This window comes from Urocampus carinirostris, chromosome 8 (genome assembly GCF_059441175.1).
Source record: "Urocampus carinirostris isolate Australia breed hairy pipefish chromosome 8, RoL_Ucar_1.0, whole genome shotgun sequence".
In the NCBI taxonomy this organism is placed as follows: domain Eukaryota; kingdom Metazoa; phylum Chordata; class Actinopteri; order Syngnathiformes; family Syngnathidae; genus Urocampus; species Urocampus carinirostris.
This window is the reverse complement of record NC_142356.1, coordinates 41,593,723-41,612,858: the sequence shown is the minus strand read 5'-3', so window position 1 is coordinate 41,612,858 and position 19,136 is coordinate 41,593,723. Positions and strand designations below refer to the sequence as shown.

Genomic DNA, 19,136 nt, shown 5'->3' with positions numbered 1-19,136 from the left:
ATAGATTTATTCATTCTAAACATTATTATCCCTTATTTTCCAATATTAAGGTAATAATAAATCCTTATAAGTAAAGTTATCCACTTACCTTAAATAAAGTTGAATGCAAACATAATTTTATGCAAATTTTAATTTACTTAATAAAATTATAATTTATTTTTCTTCCTTTATGTATGTTTTTATCAATTAAGTAATCTATTTGTTTTACAGTTAATATTAACTTTTATAACTTACTTTTAAATGAAGTAGAATATTAAACTAATTTTATGCAATTTTAAATTGGTTAAGAATTTATCATTAATGTATATTTCTGCCCTGCAATTGGCTGGCAACCAGTTCAGTGTGTCCCCTGCCCACTGCCCAAAGATAGCTGGGATGGGCTCCGGCAACCCTACTGAGGATAAGCGGTGCCGATAATGGATGGATGTATTTTTCTTTTTTTTATTTGTTTATTATAGTTGATATGTACCTACTTTAGTAAAGTTAAATGTAAAATCATGAAATTGTTGAATAATAATCCATTCGTTTATTCATTTTTTTATTCGTTTAGTCATTTGAAAATATTTTTTGCAAAGTAATGAAAGCTACTACAGTATTTGTTTTGAATATTCTGTTTTTATTTTAACAAAATGAGAATTCATGTTTTTATTTACATACGTATTTATTTAATATAATAATTACTTTCAGTAAAATACTACTTAAAAATTAACCATTTTTAAATACTTTTACCTGGAATGTTTATGTTGTGTACTTGGTGGCTAATCTGTTGCTGCAGGTTAATTTGAATTAGGAATTTTTTGGCTATTTGTGTTTGGATATATTTCCGTCCAGAGTTATGTCTGGTGTTGTAACAGAATGCATACCTTGTGCATTGTTTGTTATGCTAACATCCTGCGGTGCCTGTTTTTTGTCCTCTGTTTCTGTTGTGCTAACTGCATCCGTTATTTGTTATTAGAATTATGTTGTTGGTCGGTATTCAGCTCAAATGCCGTTCGGCGTACTATTCACATTGTGATTGGCTAGTGCTCAGTCCAGGCTGTAGACAACTTTTGTCCTTTAAGCTTCAGCTCACCACAACCCTGAACAACATACAGTACAGTAGACCCCCAGGATACAACAATAATCCCTCCTGAAGTTGGGGTCGTAAAGTGAAATTGCCTTATAATGGGGGATTAGAAAATAATTAATATCTAAAAATATACATTTATAATTGGCGTTTAATTCAATAATTTATCTTATATAATTGATTAGTTATTCTGCGTCAAGTCTGTAAAGTATTTTATGTCTCACAACAGACACTAAAGTATCAGCATGCATGAATTTTGTCTTAGCACTCACGGACATTGAATGTGGGACATTAAACGCCAATTTTCCTGTCTTTTCATGGATGATTATTCAAAAATAAGCCTAATTTGGAAAAATACATGGAGCAACAGGGTAATATGCCATATATTTTTGCAAGTATGTATTGAATTCTTTTTCACGTTTGTGGCAGTCGAAAACACTGAAAAAATGTCTGTCAAGCCACTCATGTTCGCATTCCTCACAATAATGTTGCATTTCACCTTTTGAATGCTTGTGTAACCATAGGAATGTTAGAGGGTCCTTAAAACTTTTAACTACGGTTAATGATTGTGACGGATCATCAAAGATTGATTTCTCTCTATAATTCTTTTTTCTCTTCAAAATTAAAGATGTAAGAATATAGTAGATACAACATGTATCTGTTCCTTGGTGGGGATCGTAAAATAGAATAGAATGAAATAGATTTGTCTTCAATATCAACGTGAAACATTGTATGCAACGAGGTAAGACATGGGGCACTCCAAGGTTAAACATGTAAAAAAGACGTTGAAGAGAAAAAAGATAAAAGACTATCAGGATAAATAGGCAAAAAAAATAATCACAACGTAGTGCTTAGAAAACAGGCCCCAGTTGTACTAATAACGCAATTAAAAAGAATAATGAAGTGTAACGATAGTACAATGAAAATAAGTGCAATAACGTTTAAATGCAGCAATATATAAAAAAAAAACAATTTCATTCACATGGTATATATATTTTCAGTTTTGTGCAATTGTATATATTTTATGAAAACATCTTATTCCACACTGTAAAGTGAAAGGCAAGCACGCCGTATCCTGGGGTCTACTGTAAAAGGCAGCAAGAGAGTCAATCAAGGCACCGATTTAAGAGCACTTGAGATCTTTCACCCTCCCTTTAACTTCGTTTTGGGATCTGTTCGAACTGATCTGGTTTTAGATCCGTGTCTTGGTGGGCCTCTTGTGGCCTAGGTGCGTGACCTCTCACCTCTAACCTCTTTGACTCCGCCCCCCCTGCAGCCTGAGAACCTTCTATTGGCCAGTAAGCTGAAGGGGGCGGCTGTCAAGTTAGCTGACTTTGGGCTGGCTATCGAGGTGCAGGGGGACCAGCAGGCGTGGTTCGGTGAGTATTCGCTGATTCAGTTTTTTGGGGTTGGCTCGTTTTTTACGGTCATTCGTTCATCATTGATACCTTTTCTATGATTTTATTTTACTCCTCCAGGATTTGCCGGTACCCCTGGGTACTTGTCCCCAGAAGTTTTGAGGAAAGACCCATATGGGAAACCAGTGGATATGTGGGCCTGCGGTAAATAAATTGCTGCTCGTTCCAATTGAAAGCTTATGTTATTTTTAATAGAAAACAAGAGAAACTTTCCCATTAGAAATATTTTATTATTCTAATGCAGGGGTCCCCAAACTTTTTCTGTGAGGGCCAGGTAACTCTCCTTTCTGATGAAAGCCCTGCCTCCGTTTGCAAGTGTGAAATTTTAATCACAATCTGGTGTGTCTAAAGACTAGCCAAAAACACAAAAAACATGTTTTTTTTCTTAATGCTAAAAATTCCGTGGTGTGACATTGGCGCTGGATGAACTCTCGTCTCCCACCAGATCGACACCGTAGCTCATCTCTTCTGCATCGAAGGCTAGCATCTAAGCATTGTAACCTTTACTCAAAATGTAAAATAGTCAATGTTTTTAACATTTCATCTGAAAGAGGGACTTTCAAACTATAATAGAAATGTATTGGTCCAGCTCAGGATACAATTATGTAACATTTTTTTTTAACAATTACTTCACACATGACATAAAGCAAATGTAAATTTATTTCTCCGTGTTTTCTGTCCTCGTTAACGGAGTTTTGCCACTTTCTTTTTTCTTTCCTCCTCATGTGTCTTTTCCTATACCTATAAGTTTGTCTTCTCTCAGGGTCAGCATCGCTTTTCTGCTGCAGATAACGGTGCCATTCCCTGAAAAATGCATGCATACAATTTCAAAAAATCTTTTTGGAAGTATACAGCAAATTAATACATGAGAGTTTGATAATAAATCCCAATACACGAGTAAATTTGAATCTCACATTGACCCTGTCAATTTGTGTGCCCCCCTTCATAGCAATAACAGGCGGAGGGAATTAATGCGGGGGGCATTTCTTAAGTTAGTTTTAAGTTACTACTAATGTGAAGAAAAAGAACCTAGTCAAGTCAACTCACATTTATTTGTATAGCCCTTAGTCACAAAAATATCTCAAATACACAATGATTACTTTGAAATATTAAAAAAAGTTTATTACTGATATCATAATCAATTTATGCTTTCGTAGACAGTAATAAAACATTGACAAAAGGTTGCTAAAAGAGTGGTACTTACTGTAATGTTTTCCCTCCCAAAATATGGTTACATCAAAAAGAGTCATGTGACTAAAATGATAGCCAGCAGATATATGGGGGATTTGGGGGCGTAGAGATTTTAAACATGAAAAATGCACACATAATTGAAATTGACATCAGGTGAAGGATGTGAAGAATATTATCATTAAGGCAATACAGAAATGATTAAAAACCCTGAATTTATTAGATTGTTCTCACACATACTTGGAACAGAATTCAATCAAACATGATTCGGGATGTACAGTAGCATTTAGTGTACTTGCTAGGATCTTAATTTGATGCTAGGTCCTTAGCTTGGCCTATTGCTAGGACCTTAACTTGGCCTTTTGGCTGAGAGTGTCCTTAGCTTGGCCTCTCTTGCCATGATCTTTGATTTTTGCATTTCGGAGATGGAATAAGAGCTTGCTCTGTCCACTCCATGCATCGGCCCGGTATTGCAGTACCTCCGGGAACGGTGCATTCGCAATGATCGCAGCAAGGCTTTAGGGCTAGGACCTTAGCTTGGCCTTTTGGCTGAGAGTAAGTGTCCCGGCTCCTAGGCTTTGTAGCGTATTATGAACTGACCGATAACGGATAATGAATAATGAATAAAGAAGATAGAACAATAACCCTTAAAAAATCCCCCCCCACTTGGCAAGGAAGATACCATGATGGACGGAACTTGACTCAGCCGACCTTGAGTTTCTAAAAGTGTTGGCACGTGTCGATTACGAGATTGTTAATGTGTCTGCACATGTTGTATACCATTTGATTTTTGCATTTCGGAGATGGAATAAGAGCTTGCTCTGTCCACTCCACGCATCGGCCCGGTATTGCAGTACCTCCGGGAACGGTGCATTCGCACTGATCGCTGCATGGCTCTGTGGCTAGGACCTTGACTCGGCCCCTTGGCTTTGTAGCGTATTATGATTTGACCGATAACGGATAATGAATAATTGATAAAGAATATAGAACAATAAACCTTACAAAATCCCCCCCATCACAGTAATTCATTTTAATTTAATTTATCCTGATAAATATCACTGTGTCCGAGAGGGCGGTTAGGCTGACAAGAAAATATTTTCCAAATAATTATAGGCCAATTCTTACAAAAAAATATACAATTTTATGTCACTGGGACTCATCTAGCATGGAATAACATTAATGGCCCATCTTCTTATTTCTTACATCTTGTTAGCTGAAGGTTTATTTCACCTTAATTTATTATTTATTTAGTATATTTTTTCCCACCTAATAATGAAACTTTGGGCTATTACACCCCAAAAACAGCTTTTTCAGAATGCTAAAACCTAGCATCATTTTCATCAGCATTGAAAGCTTACTTCTTCAAGGCTAAGCTTCTTCATCTAGTCTAAAAAGTTGTTTTCTCCCCGTATAGTAAGCTGTTTGTTCTTAGCTGAAAGTTAGCTTTTTCTTTTTTTCACAGAAAAAAATCCCTGTCTTGTATACTTAAATAATTATTTTTGCTAAAAGTTGGTGGCAATTTCGGTGTCAAATGATAGCCTTTTGTTCTACGCTAAGCTAGCTTCTTTTTCTATTTCTGAAACTTTGCCTTCTTGCTGTATAGCTTTCTACATGTACGCTTTCTTCTTTGAAAATATGCTTCATTTCTCTCTTCAATGAAGTTTAGACTACTGGTAGTTTTCCTCTCGCTAAAGTTGTTTGCAACTTAAGAATATGATTTTATTTTTTTACATAGTTAATTTGTATGATATATATTTTTTGTAAATAGGCACTGTTTCTCTCCTGCTAAAAGAAAAAAGAGATTTTGAGCGCATTACTGAGTACAATTTATAATTCTTTGTTTGGTAATTTCTTTCACATAGTTGTGTTTTCCTTTTTCTTTACAATATTTTTCTTTAAATTAATACAGTGAGACCTCGCTACTTCGCGGTTCGACGTTCGCGGATTCAGAGCTTCGCGGTCTGTAATGGTAAAAAAAAAAAAAAAGTTTTTTTTTCTTTTAAGGGGCGTCGCTACTTTTTGCGGGAATCCCCCTCGGCCGACGACCCTAGCACGGCGCGCCGTTCTCGTTTCCCGGTGTTGTACCCAAATCCGACTCCCGTAAAGAATCCTCCCCCCTCGCGTGAACGCGCATTCTGCTGCGCTTCCGACAAAAGCGATCGTATTCTATATAATACGCTTATTGAAACCATAAAGCGAGCTAATTAAAATAATTGGGCGATCGTAGTCTATATAATGCGTTTATTTAAACAATAAAGCGCGATCGTATTCTACAAAATGCGTTTGTTAACGCGGATGAAAAAGTCACCAACGTCACGTCTCCCGCTCGGGCCGCGATGGCTCTACATGGCGCTACACGGCCCTCGATTGGGGGGAAAGGGGTAGGGGGACCTGTGGGGGTTAGGGGGCGGTGAAGCGGAAGCCGCGTGGACCCAGCAGTGGCAGCCGTGGGCTACCAGTACACTCAGTTCGGCCAGAGTAAGTCGAGAGCCTTCCCGGCTTAGCATGGTGCTCGTGGCGCACGTTTAAGCCCGTGTTTGCTGACGGGATCTCAAAGACTATTATGCAGTACGGCGGTGAAGCGAAAGCCGCACCAAAACCGCGCGCCGGTGTTGTGCCCAAATCCAACTCCCGTACAAAATCCTCCCCCCCTCGCGTGAACGCGCATTCTGCTGCGCTTCCGACAGGCCGTCGCGGTGTCGCGCCCGAAAAGTTGTCGCGCCCGAAAAGTACCCGCGCCGCGGGTTAGGGGCTCGCTCGCGAATAATGAGGATAAGCGGTGCAGATAATGACATGAGATGAGCTTTTTTTTTCTTTTTGAAGGGGCGTCGCTACTTCGCAGATTTTCACTTTTTGCTGGTGGCTTTTCTCCCCATTAAACGGGTCTAAAAAATAATAATTAAAAAAAAAATATATATATATATACATATATATATATATATTTTTTTTTTAAGGCGCGCCGCTACTTTGAGGATTTTCACTTATCGCGGGTGGTTTTGTTCCCCATTAACCGCGATAACCGAGGTCTTACTGTATTGTTTTCTGTTATTTTGTTAGATTTTTTAGTATATTTTTTTTTGCCCTGAATTCAATATTGAGATTTCAGTTTTTTTTTTACATTTTATTTTTGCAGTGTTATATTTTAAAAACAGTTTTGTTTTGTCTATTTATGTATTCCTTCCCCTCCCCCAAGTTGATTAAATGTTTTTTTACGATATTTTTAAAACATTTTGTCTTGAACTCTAGGGTTTTGTTTTTTTCCTTGCAGCTAGTTTGTTCATACTGTAATTTCAAAATGTGATTATATGCTTTTTTTCTTTTAGTTCGATGGTTTCAGGTAATAAGTAACAGATTTCCCTCTGGCCATATTTTTTAAACACTTTAGTTTATTACATTAATCATTTTAGTGTTTCCTAGTCAAATTCAAGAAAAAACATCAAGCAAAATATCAAGTAAAATCAATTTCAAACATATTTATAATGCCGCTTTTAGGTGAAATACGTGATTAAATTTGTTCATGTCTTTGGTTCTGGTTCCTTGCCAAAAGTGAAAAGGGGGCAGATCCGGCCCACCAGTCATAGTTTTGGGACCGCTGTTCCAATGATAATTGACCTTTACATTTAGCTTCTTTTTTGTATCCAACCACACTTTTTCATACAAAACTAGGAGTGATTTTATACATCCTTCTGGTTGGCTACCCTCCGTTCTGGGATGAAGACCAGCACCGCCTTTATCAACAAATCAAAGCCGGGGCCTATGACGTAAGCGCACATACACATACAAAATAAAATAAATATAAATATATGACTTTAACGTTTTCCGACAGTTCCCATCCCCCGAATGGGACACGGTAACTCCGGAGGCCAAAGATCTGATCAACAAGATGCTAACCATCAACCCCAGCAAACGCATCACCGCCTCCGAGGCCCTCAAACATCCCTGGATCTGCGTATGTGTCACATATCTGCTAGTGTTGGGCACGTTACAGAAAAACTGATTAGTTACAGTTACAAGGGACTTCATTTAAAAAGTAATTCTGTTAAACTCCTGATTATTGACACACAAAAGTTGCGGCTACTCTGAGAATAACTATCTATTTACAAACAACCGTATATACCCGCGTTGAAGCTAACCCCTGTAAACTTCTTTATTATACCCTCACAATTAAAGAAATAGAAGAAAACATGTACACCATCCTCTGCAAGCGGTGAGCCCTTCATATTTCTTGGCGTGTACAATCCTGAGAGCGGACTAACACTTAGCCGAGACACTCCATATCAATTTTACATATCAGTATTGAGTATATAGTATATTTATAGAGTAAATATGACTTGAATGCAGATAAATACAGTAGGGAGAATGAGGAGATATTCAGCGTCCTCATACTCTACTTAAGACGGCGCCACAATAACTGTTGTTCTTCAGTTGTACTTTGTAGTAGGCCTGCAACAATGAATGTATAAAATCGATTAAAATAAATAAAGAGTTGGCTACTAATCATCAATTCATCGTGACTTGTGATTTTGCACCATTAGGCATGTTAATTTAATGCAAATAGAGCATCGGATTTACTTATGATGTTGAGGTACTACCACTTTATTTTGGCAGAGGGCGCTCCAATACGTTTTTATAAAGAAAATATTTTATATATATAAAAAAAATATACAATTTTAATTTAAAATTGCATCATTTCAAACAAAATTGGCATGAAACAGTCAAAGACTACTAATATATTCAAGGGAAGTGCTGCAGAAATGCAGAAAAATATTTTTGAAAATAAATCAATGAAATAAATAAAATTTAAAAAAGAATAATAATGACATGTTTAACTCAACACATGGGACAGATTCATAAGCATATTATATATCATTTGTACATTGGGTATGTTTAGCATATTTAAAGATTTAACCCCAAAAAAAGGAATTCGTTGACAAAATTTTGAAAAGTGAGTTTACATTTTTGATGTATTTTTTGTGAATGAAATATTCTTGCGTCACATAAAATGAAATGTAATGCTCTTTCTTCGGTTTTGTTTTAAATGATAAGTCCAAAATCGAATATGATCTTTGGATAAGGAGGTAGAAAAAGAGTATCTATTTGCAGGTGTATGTGTTTTTGTAGTTTTGATTATTTTTAAGTTATTTGACTAACACTTGGATTCTTTTATTGTTTAAGATGATAAAATTTTCTTTGGTTTTGTGCAGTGTTCTTCTGTCCGTCCAAAACTTCAATATTTTAATTTACAAAAACGGCTTAATCAATTAATCGATAGAAATCGATAGATTTATTGATTATCAAAATAATCTTGAGTTGCAGCCCTATCTTGTAGTATAAACACGCTCATCCATCATAACCGCTACTGGAATATTGAGGGTTGTATTCTACATTGTGAACAAAGGAGGACAGTTAGCGATCAGAAAACGTTGCAATTCATTCAACTGCTTTCCATAAGTAGTGGAGTAATGCACCATGCTATAAAATCTCGCGTTATACAATGTTATTAATACTGCGTTTAAGTATTTGTTACAGAGAAAAGTACCGTATTATCTGTACGAAAGTCGCATCAGCCGAAAATGTATAATTAAGACGGAAAAAACATATATAAATCGCACCGGGAGCTTAATTCACATTTAGAGCGATATTTATTTGATAAAATCCAACACCAAAGACATACATGTCATCTTGAAAGGCAAATAAAATTAAGAATAGAGTAAACAGGCTGAATAAGTGTACCTCATACCAACGTTACATGATTGACATGCCTGTTAATATCAGTAACGACGTAACAAAATATTCAGGTAATGTATTATTATTCAGATAACTCTGAAATAAAGAACATGTTTACCAAACTATCAGTTTAACTCCAAATCAATAAATCCAAAGAAGTTTTCATCCTCGCTGTCACGGTAGATGATGTGCTCTTCCTCTTTTCGCAACTACGTCATTTACGTCACATGTCATTTTTGCTTTCGTCCAGTACCTCGAAAGCTTTACAAACTTTCTGCTTTTCGGTTGCATATTTCACTATTTTCTACAGAATAAGATTTCCTTTTCGGTGCCATGTTGTTCAGTCTTTGTTGTTTTTCAAAATTACCGGTGTGTGCCGAAAGCTCCCCCTCCCTAGCGTGATATGCCCCGCGCTCTAGCATATGTCACTTGCGCAAGCATTAGTAAAATGACATAGTATCTCGTTTTTGGGGAAAATGTAATAGAACAGTAAAGCACAGAGCATTTGTTGTTTCCATATGAATCCATTTTGAACAAGTTGAAGCTATTTCCTTTGGCGAAATGACTTCTTAACGTTCGTGTCCCAACAAATTATTAACACAGATGTAGAGCAACCTTAGTGTGAAAATATCATGTGAAATTATATACTCGGTAATAATGTGTTAATAATTTTACAGTCTCACCGGAGTATAAGTTACACCGCTGGCTGGCCAAACTATAAAAAAATTGCGTGTTATACTCTGGAAACTACAGTAATTTCATTCCAGTAATGCATTGCTTCGCAACGCGTTGGTCCTAACACTGGTTGACGTCCTCATTAATTTAGTTTTTATATTCGCTGTCCTCAATTTTTCTTCTCCTTTCAGCAACGCTCCACTGTAGCTTCCATGATGCACAGGCAGGAGACTGTGGAGTGCCTGAAAAAATTCAACGCGAGGAGGAAACTCAAGGTGAGACGTCATGCGAGACGGGCGCTTTCTATTTCTGCAACCGCCGTGGCCTTCATGACTTCTATCTCGATGTCTTTGACCCGGGAGATGACTCTAATATATCATAAAAGTAACGACTCGTTTTGTGAAACCCTTACAACCCGCTGGTCTCCTTTTTTCCCCGAACCTCTAATCATTCTTTCTGTCTTCTTCTTTTCTGCTGTTATTGTGGCCTATCCTGTATTTCCTTGCTTGTGGCTGCAGGGGGCCATACTGACCACTTTGCTGGTCACAAGAAACTTCTCAGGTACGTTCAGTGTGATTTCCAAGGCTGGTGCCGATTTTGAGATCATCGGAAAAAAATCTAATTTGCTTCCTAGGTTTTTGGGCTGAAAATGAAGAACGACTCATTTGAAGTTTTCATTCGTTGTAGTATCATACAATAAACCTATGGGTTACATTATCTTTAGCTTACAATATTATCAGGCTACTATGGCTTTTCAACCCCTCATTATGTCATTTTCCTCACCACACAAACAACTTAAACAACAAATACATTCCCCTGCCCCAAAATATCCGAAATTCAAACTTTTATGGTATTTGTGCATGTAGCTGTGCAAGTCATGTGACTTACATTGGCAAAGTAGAAATCCAGAAATGCTGTAGATTTCTATGGTCAACAAAAAGTAGTTATATATATATATATATATATATATATATATATATATATATATATATATATATATATATATATATATATATATATATATATATAATAAAACTTCAGTGAGCTCTTTTATGCCTCAACTTTTTTTTCACTTTTTATTTATTTCCCAATTCTTTACTTGCATGTTTTATCTTTTTATTCTAAAGTATCAAAGCTTTTGTATACTTTTTTATTCACCATTGTCTGTTTCTTTTGTTTTGTTTGTTTTTCAAATTTCTTTCCTTTTGTTTGGATTGCTGTTTCAAATCGAGGTAAGGATTTTTGGGAGTAGGATTGGGCTTGACTTTTATCCCTTTTCCTAAAAAAATATATCTTAACAGTATGCATGGAGAATAGAAATGATTGATCCGTTAAAGCACTGCACACCTGCAAAAATTTTAGCAGTTTGTGTGATTAAAGGGTAAATCCTTTGCCGGATATAGCATGCCGTTTAAAGACACTCTGACGAATGTGACTAAAGAGGATAAGAGCATGCTAATGTAAGCACAAATCACCAAATTTACACACCCAATCCACTCTGTGCCCATTTGAGTTAATACCCGCAAGGAAAATAACTAGGGATGCACGATAATTTTTTTCCCTACCACTACAGTCAATAAAGTCGTCCGTCTAAAAAACAATGCCAAAATTAACATAAACGCATCGAAAATACATTTTTTTTATGTGTGTCTTCAGTTTTGTTTACATTTACAATACCATTATTCAACTCCTGTTCACATGTTTTCATAAACTAGTGTTAGGGGCTAGAGACTATCAATCGATAAATACTTATTAAATTAACCTAAGATTAACTCATTCAATAATGGACATTTCTCAAGTGACTCTCAAGTGGCTACAAAATCTTTTTTTTTCTACTTGTGCACGTTATGGAGAAGTAGAGTTTCAAGCTACTATATATTTAGAAAATCAAAGTATATTGGAATAAGGAACTTAAATTCTTAAAAAAATTCTTACAAAGAGTATCTGCTTATTGAGTATTATAGTGTGGCATCAATGGATTAATTATCGAGGCAATACACTCACAATACAGAGAGTTGCAGAGGAGACAAGACTAAGTTGTGCTACTACTTCTATAAAAAATCTCAAAATATTCAAATGAGGCACATAAATGAGTAGAATTGTTTTAACCAGTTGTGGTGGCTGATTGAATATTAAAACATGGCATTAAGTTACTACTTATCCCGTCTTTTTTTTAACCTTAACGCCATAGGCCCGATAATTATCGTGCATCCCTGGAAATAACCTTCTAAGAATGCATCAGGAATACTTTCTTCTTTGGTTTTGAGATCCTGCCGTTGATTTTATGATCAAATGAGCACAATGTACTGATACGCTTGCTGCATGCTAGCAAGTCCTAGCTTCTGTTTTTTTATCTCTATACACTGACGTCTATTTTCTGCATTTTTTTACCCACAGCAGCCAAGAGTTTGCTGAACAAAAAGACGGACGGCGTTAAGGTGAGTTGCCGCAAGTCGTTCGTAAGTTTTTGTCACATGCATAATTCCAAAGGAACGTTTGAGCAATGTTATTCTGCATTGTGCTTTTAGCGACATCATCATTCAGGGAAAGTCGGCATTTGCCGAGGTACATTTCTCGTAGGATCATCCTTCTTTCTTTTATTTCCTTTTCCTGGCCGACGATATAATCGCACTCCAATGTCCATTATGATGGGAGTTGATCCATTATCCATGTGACCTCATCCCATTACAGCCAAATAACGTAATCCTCACACAAGTGAAAAAGAAAAACGGCTTCTGTGAAAGGATGTGTTTACCATAGTGTTTTAACTCAATAATCAATATCTAACAATTTAATGATTGTTTTATTTTTTCCTTACTGTTGAACAACTTCTTTCAATTTTGCTACCGATGTAACCAAAAGTTCCCAGTTTTAAGTTTACCGTTACGGGCAACCACTTCCTGTTACAAGATACATTCGAATATGGTCATTGTTCCAATTTCCCCCAAAGCGTTGTCAATGGAATTATCCATATTGTCATTGATCACATCGTGAACATGGCACCTCAGGATAAAAAAGGAAAAAAATACTTTAAAGAGATAAATACATTAATCACAACAAGAATCTCCCCCGATATGAAAAAGGCACGGAAGTTGCCCCCCATTTTTAACACGTGCTGCCTTACTTAGAATAACCAAAATGATTTGCCAAAACCACAAGAGGACTTTAATCACAAGATTTTTTTTGAATCTATTTTTTTCTTCCTATTTTTCTTTTATTTTAGCCGGACTTTTGCATTGCTGCAGGAATTGTGGGAAAAATATATACTAAAGTTAGAAAAATAATAACACAACTTTACAAAAATATCCTTTATCATAAATAAAAAATATTTTCTTTCTTTCCTGGTTTACAATGTTTTTCTTATTTTATCTTTTTTTAGCATTATGGAGCTTTGATAAAACGTATAGTCCAATTAGAAACATAATACTTAAAATGAGCCAAATTATTATTAGTGTTCTCAAATTATAAGATTAACAAAGGTTTACCCAAAAAGATTATTATTTTTTAATTTCTATTATACAAGTCGTGTAATATACGGGTATGTTCTTGCTGTCAGCATTAGTCGACTGGGGATGTTGGATCTCAGCTGGACGGGCGCGGTTCATCTTAGGCAGAAAGAACGGGAAAAAGAGTCACCTAAAATGACACAAATTTGCTCCTCCACACCCTCTCAGCAATAGTCAACTAAGGTTGATTGATCACGGCCAAAACAGTGCAGTTGCAGTTTAATTTAGGTAGAAATACAGTAACGTCAAAAAAAAGAGCCACCAGATTTGACAAAATTGCGCTCTGCTGGTCCCCCCTCGCAGCAATATACGTTTGGGAATAATGGATTGTTGCCACACGGGTACTGTTCATTTTAGGCGTAAAAAATTGAAAAAAAGTTTGCTCTGTCGACCTCCGATCTCGGCAAAATGCGATAGCGAATTATGAAATGCAGCCACACTGTGCATTTCATTTTAGGGGGAAATAACAGAAAAAAAAGCTAACATGACACAAATTTGACCCACTATCTCAGCAATTGTCGACTGGGAATAACAGATCCCGCCCACTGCTGTGCATTTCATTTTAGGCGGGTCAGAACGACCCGCCTCTTGGCAAAAGTTGCTTCTGCTGGTCCCCGCTTGCAGTAATATCGGATCGGGGATAATGGAATGAGGCCACAACCAGGCATTTTATTTTGGGCGGGTCAAAACTTCACACCTGCCGACAAAAGTTCCCAGTAGGAATTGAGGATAAACGATTGTGACTGTACGAGTGCAGTTCATTAATCATTCCTTTGAGGGCTGATGATATGGTACTGTACACACATTTAGGCATGGATCGGTACAAAAATCAGTTAATTTTTGGGGCATTCCTCGGTTAGAATTCTGAGAACAGCACAATTACCAGGTGGGACTTTCTGCTGTGAAATCCATGCAGATTTTATCATTTGATCGTAAATGAGTGTGATTACTTTGGTCCAGGGGTCGGGAACCTCTTCGACCCAAGAGCCATAATAGCAAAATATTTTTATTTTTGGTGAGAGCCCTAAAGTAAATTTTCTGACGAAATTCATCAAATCTGCCAAACCCGCTCTCCAGACAAAATCAAATTTGTCAGCGCTTTTTATTTCACTGTTTGACGTGAGATTATGCAATAAAGTGTATGTAATTGGGGTAATGCCAGAGCCAGTGTGTCATATCAACAAATAATGTATTCCACTTTAAACGTAACTCCCTCCCTCAGTTACTTAAGATTGTTGAGGCTCATTTTGACCTTTATTTTTTGTCATAAATAATGGTTTCAAATCAAGGTGCAAAATGTCATAAAATACTGCTAACAGGGATGCCAATGTATTTACCTTTAGTACTGGGCAGAGAATGGAGTACGCGTTCTGTGTGCATAGTTCCAACCACCCTTACCGCTCACCCAATCAAATTGTTCTGTGTGCTTGGCTAGTGTTTTTCAGTGATTAAAATTTGTTCTGTAGGTTTTTATCATGAAGTGTCTCAACAGTGAACAATTATTGTTTAATGAGCTTCCGTATAAAATGGGGTCTGTTGGTGTGACACCTTGATTGTGTAAACTATTTGGCACTGTGTCCTTTATATTCTGGACTGAATCATTTTATTGCTGGTGTTACGTTGGTCATGCGTGCACCAAACTCTGCTCTGCGCTCATTAGAAATGTAATCCTCTGAAGAAATACGCATGACTAGAATTATATCTCTGAGCCATATGTACTCATAAAATAGCCATATATGGCTCGCGAGCTGTAGGTTCCCCACCCCTGGTTTGGTGTGTGCGAAGGTTACATGCAGCAGTGCCGTTGAGCACGTGTTTGTTTGTGTGTGTGTGTATGAGTGTCATATTCCCTTTACACTCCCCCCCTTGCAGGTAAACAACAAAGCAAACACCGCGACCAGTCCTAAAGACACCGCCCCTGCACTGGTATACAAACTCACCCACAACCGACACCTTTATCCACAAAATCTTTGCATTCCATAACCATCCTCACCTTTCTCAATTCTAAGCGTGGATGAAGTACAACACGTTCACCTTTTGTCTCACCATCAATTTTAGATCTTTCTCAGACTTTTTATTATATGCCACTTTATTAGGTACAGCTGTGAAGGTTACGTAAAACCAAATCATGTCAACTATTATTGGGGAAAATGTAGCATATTTTCTGGGCCATAGGTTGCACTTTAGTTCATTGGTTCGTTGTTTCAGTGATGTATATGTGGAAAATATCAGCATATTGTTAGAGACACGTGTCATGCTACACTGTGGTTCTAGCGTTCCGAAACTAGTATAATTTTCTCCTATTCTGATAACAAGTGTCATTATTGTGTAGACTGGATATAACGTTTTCAAGTATATCTTCATTCCGTGCGAAGTAAAGCGTTGTTTTCTTCTGTGCAAGGAGCTAGCTGCTTGTTCTACACAAAAATTCTTCTAAAAAACTAGAATAGTCTTCTTTTATGCTATAAACTCATATCATCCTCTGATATGATGATAAGTAGCTTCTTCTACTTAAAAACACTTTTTTCCAACAACAAAAAATGTTGCCGTTTTGTTTGACACCAAATACTATCATTGCCTTCTTTTACAGGAAAAACTAGCTTCTTCTTCTACTCTGATAAGTAGCCATATTTTCTCTACGCCAAAAACATAATAATTTTCCATGACAAAAAATTGCCTCTTTATATGTACTAACAATAATCATTCTCTTCTGCACCAAGTACTATCTTCTTTTATGCCAAAATCTAGCTCATTCGTCTATGCCAAAAACCAACATTGTCTGGCGTATTTTTCAGACAACTATCAAAATTATTGTCCATGCCTAAAACTATTGCCATATTTCTCTGACTAAAACTAGTGTTTTCCTTATGCCAAAAACTAGTGTTGGCTTCTTTTTTGCCTAGAACTTGCTTTTTCTTATAGGCCAAAACTAGCATTGTCTTCTTCTTTGCCCAAAACTAGCCTGTTCTTCTCTGACAAAAACTAGCATTGTCTTCTTCTATGATGAAAAGTAGCCTTTTTTACACCCCAAAAACTATCAAAGTAAATGTCAACACCTAAAACTATTACCATCTTTCTTTATACCTGAAACTAGGGTTTTCTTTTTTTGACAAAACCTAGCGTCTTCTTTTGTGCCAAAAACGAGCATGTTCTTCGATGCCAAAAACTAGCATTGCCTCCTTCTGTGATGAAAACTATTTTCTTCTTCTACCTCGAAAATTAATTTCTACGCCTAAAGCTAGCGTTTTTCCGATTCTTCGCTAAGAACTAGCTGACCGTTCAATGCCAAAAACCAGCAATGTCTTCTACGCCAAAAACTACAATACTGTTTCTGCCAAAAACTATCGTTATCTTCTTGTATGATGAGAACTAACTTCTTCTTCTACCAAGAAAACTAGCGACATTATTAATTCAATGCCAAAACTATTGTCATCTTTCTTTCTGCTGAAAACGACTGTATTTTAATATGCCAGCCAGCAGTGTTCTTCTGCAGCATGGACTAGCTACTACATTAGTGCCAAAAACTAGCATTGCCTTCTTTTATGCAAAGAACTAACTTCTTTTTCTACGCCTTCAACTAGTTTCTTTTTCTACGCCCCAAAAAAATAAACATTTTCTTCTATGATGAGGACTAGTTTCTTAGTCTGCCACAGAAACTGGCAAAATATAAACACCTTAAAAGCCTGCAGACTTGTTCACCGGTGATGTGTCCTTGCAATTTGGCTCACAAAGGTTTTCTAAATGTCATGGGAAATCATTGATTAACATGATCACGATTTTTAAATAACCAGTTAACAGTTCTACTATTTCTTTTATTAATCATCTCATAATTTATATACAATATGTAAATCACTCGGTGCCTTTATACAAGGCAGTTGTTTTAGTGGTTTATTGAGCCTGGTATTACCCTATAATTACAACATGCTATTAACATAATAAAAACATTGCAATAGCAAAGTGATAACATGTTATTTTAGAAATGCATAGTAAACTTGTAGCCCTTTTAGCTAATTAGTCACAAAATGTCACTCTCAGCTCTAAAAAGATTGGTGACCACTGCTATTTGTGCTTTCATAGGCATTGCGCAAATTACACTCAGGAGCGATTTATAGACTGGAAAATACATAAATAAATAGTGTGTTATTTTAAAGTTAATAAACGATTATTGCGCCAAAAAAATTAATGAAAAATAAAAAAATCGTACAACTAAGAATTCTCAATGCAAATGGATACCGATATTATATAATTTCATCGTACTTTTTGTACTGGACCTTGTTTGACTAAAGGGCCCGGTCACACAGCCGTTTGCGTCTGTATCGCGGGTAAAATTTTGCGTTTTTTTTTGCCCGTGGTTGCCCGCGATGGAAAATGCGCAAAATTGGCCAACCCGCTGTTCATCGGTGGTATGCCCGCAAAACAGACGCCGGCGACTGTTCCGCTTCCTCATCGCGTCATTTTCTCGTGTGGACCACGGGTATAAAAGCTGCCGAGCCGGCGTTATGCCGATAAATGCATCCTTGCCGAGCTTTGCATCCCCTCGCTACTACAACCACTTTTACCTCGTTTTATCTCACTTTTATATCACTTTTAGGGAATTTAATGGTGAACATATAACCAAAACCACTTCGTCTTGCATTTGTTGGGAATGTAATACAACTTAAACCATTCCGTCTTTGTATTTGTTGTGAATGTAATCGAACGGTAATGCACGCCGTATACAAATCACTTTTGAGCAGGTAACATGTTTATTTTGCCTTTTTCTATTCAAATCGCTCGTATTGAAACTGTTATGTACTCTACCATAAAGCTTATTTCTGCATAATAAGTTTTACGGTAGAGTGCATAACAGTTCTCAAAAGTGATTTATATACGGTGTGCATTACCGTTCGATTACGTTCACAACAAAAACAAAGACGGAATGGTTTATGTTGTATTACATTCCCAACAAATGCAAGACGAAAGTGGATTTGGTTATATGTTCGCCATTACATTCCCTAAAAGTGAGATAAAACGAGGTAAAAGAGGTTGTTGTAGCGAGGGGATGCAAAGCTCGGCAGGGATGCATTTCTCGGCATTTGATCGGGCTGTAGAAATCATAACCGCTCAAGACACAGTCCCGTGAAGATCAAGATTTCAAGCTATGGCACCGAAGAAGCCTATCTGTTATTGTAATAGTTTTTCATTTTTATTTTATTATCTTGTTATGAAATGAAAAGAAATGTCAAGAAATAAAAATGGATTAAGACGAGGTCACTACGGTGACGGGGATCCATGTCCACCCTTGACGTCTCGTGCACAACTGACGTGTGCTCGGCAAATCGCGCTGTATATACGCGGAGAAAGGCGTTTGACCGTCACACGCGTAACACGCCAATTTCACGTAATAACACTGCGATACAGGCGCAGAACATGCTATGACCGTGCTCCACCCACGATTACCCGCTGAAATTTCGCGTCCTACCCATGTGTAACCACGCCCTGGCCGCGGCCAGAGCACGTCGTTCCGCGTCATTACCTCGTGTGCCGCCCGCGGTTACACGTGGTCTAAAGTTTTGA

At 37.0% G+C, this 19,136-nt stretch overlaps 1 protein-coding gene and 2 pseudogenes across 7 annotated transcripts in view; all 3 read left to right on the top strand.

Moving 5' to 3' along the window:
- Positions 1 to 19,136, top strand: part of camk2d2 (calcium/calmodulin-dependent protein kinase (CaM kinase) II delta 2) — an 84,855-nt gene that overhangs the window by 50,069 nt on the left and 15,650 nt on the right. For 2 of the 7 annotated variants that reach the window (XM_088342724.1, XM_088342729.1), the window contains exons 7-14: positions 2,343 to 2,445; positions 2,545 to 2,628; positions 7,339 to 7,433; positions 7,499 to 7,621; positions 10,266 to 10,349; positions 10,593 to 10,635; positions 12,475 to 12,512; positions 15,453 to 15,506. In XM_088342724.1, the coding sequence (XP_088198850.1) occupies positions 2,343 to 2,445; positions 2,545 to 2,628; positions 7,339 to 7,433; positions 7,499 to 7,621; positions 10,266 to 10,349; positions 10,593 to 10,635; positions 12,475 to 12,512; positions 15,453 to 15,506 (624 nt within the window). Of the gene's footprint in view, positions 1 to 2,342; positions 2,446 to 2,544; positions 2,629 to 7,338; positions 7,434 to 7,498; positions 7,622 to 10,265; positions 10,350 to 10,592; positions 10,636 to 12,471; positions 12,513 to 15,452; positions 15,507 to 19,136 lie in introns of all 7 variants that reach the window. The other 5 variants (XM_088342727.1, XM_088342728.1, XM_088342725.1 and 2 more) reach the window with 3 other exon arrangements.
- LOC148361912 (U2 spliceosomal RNA) lies at positions 4,019 to 4,173 on the top strand (annotated as a pseudogene).
- LOC148361911 (U2 spliceosomal RNA) lies at positions 4,423 to 4,551 on the top strand (annotated as a pseudogene).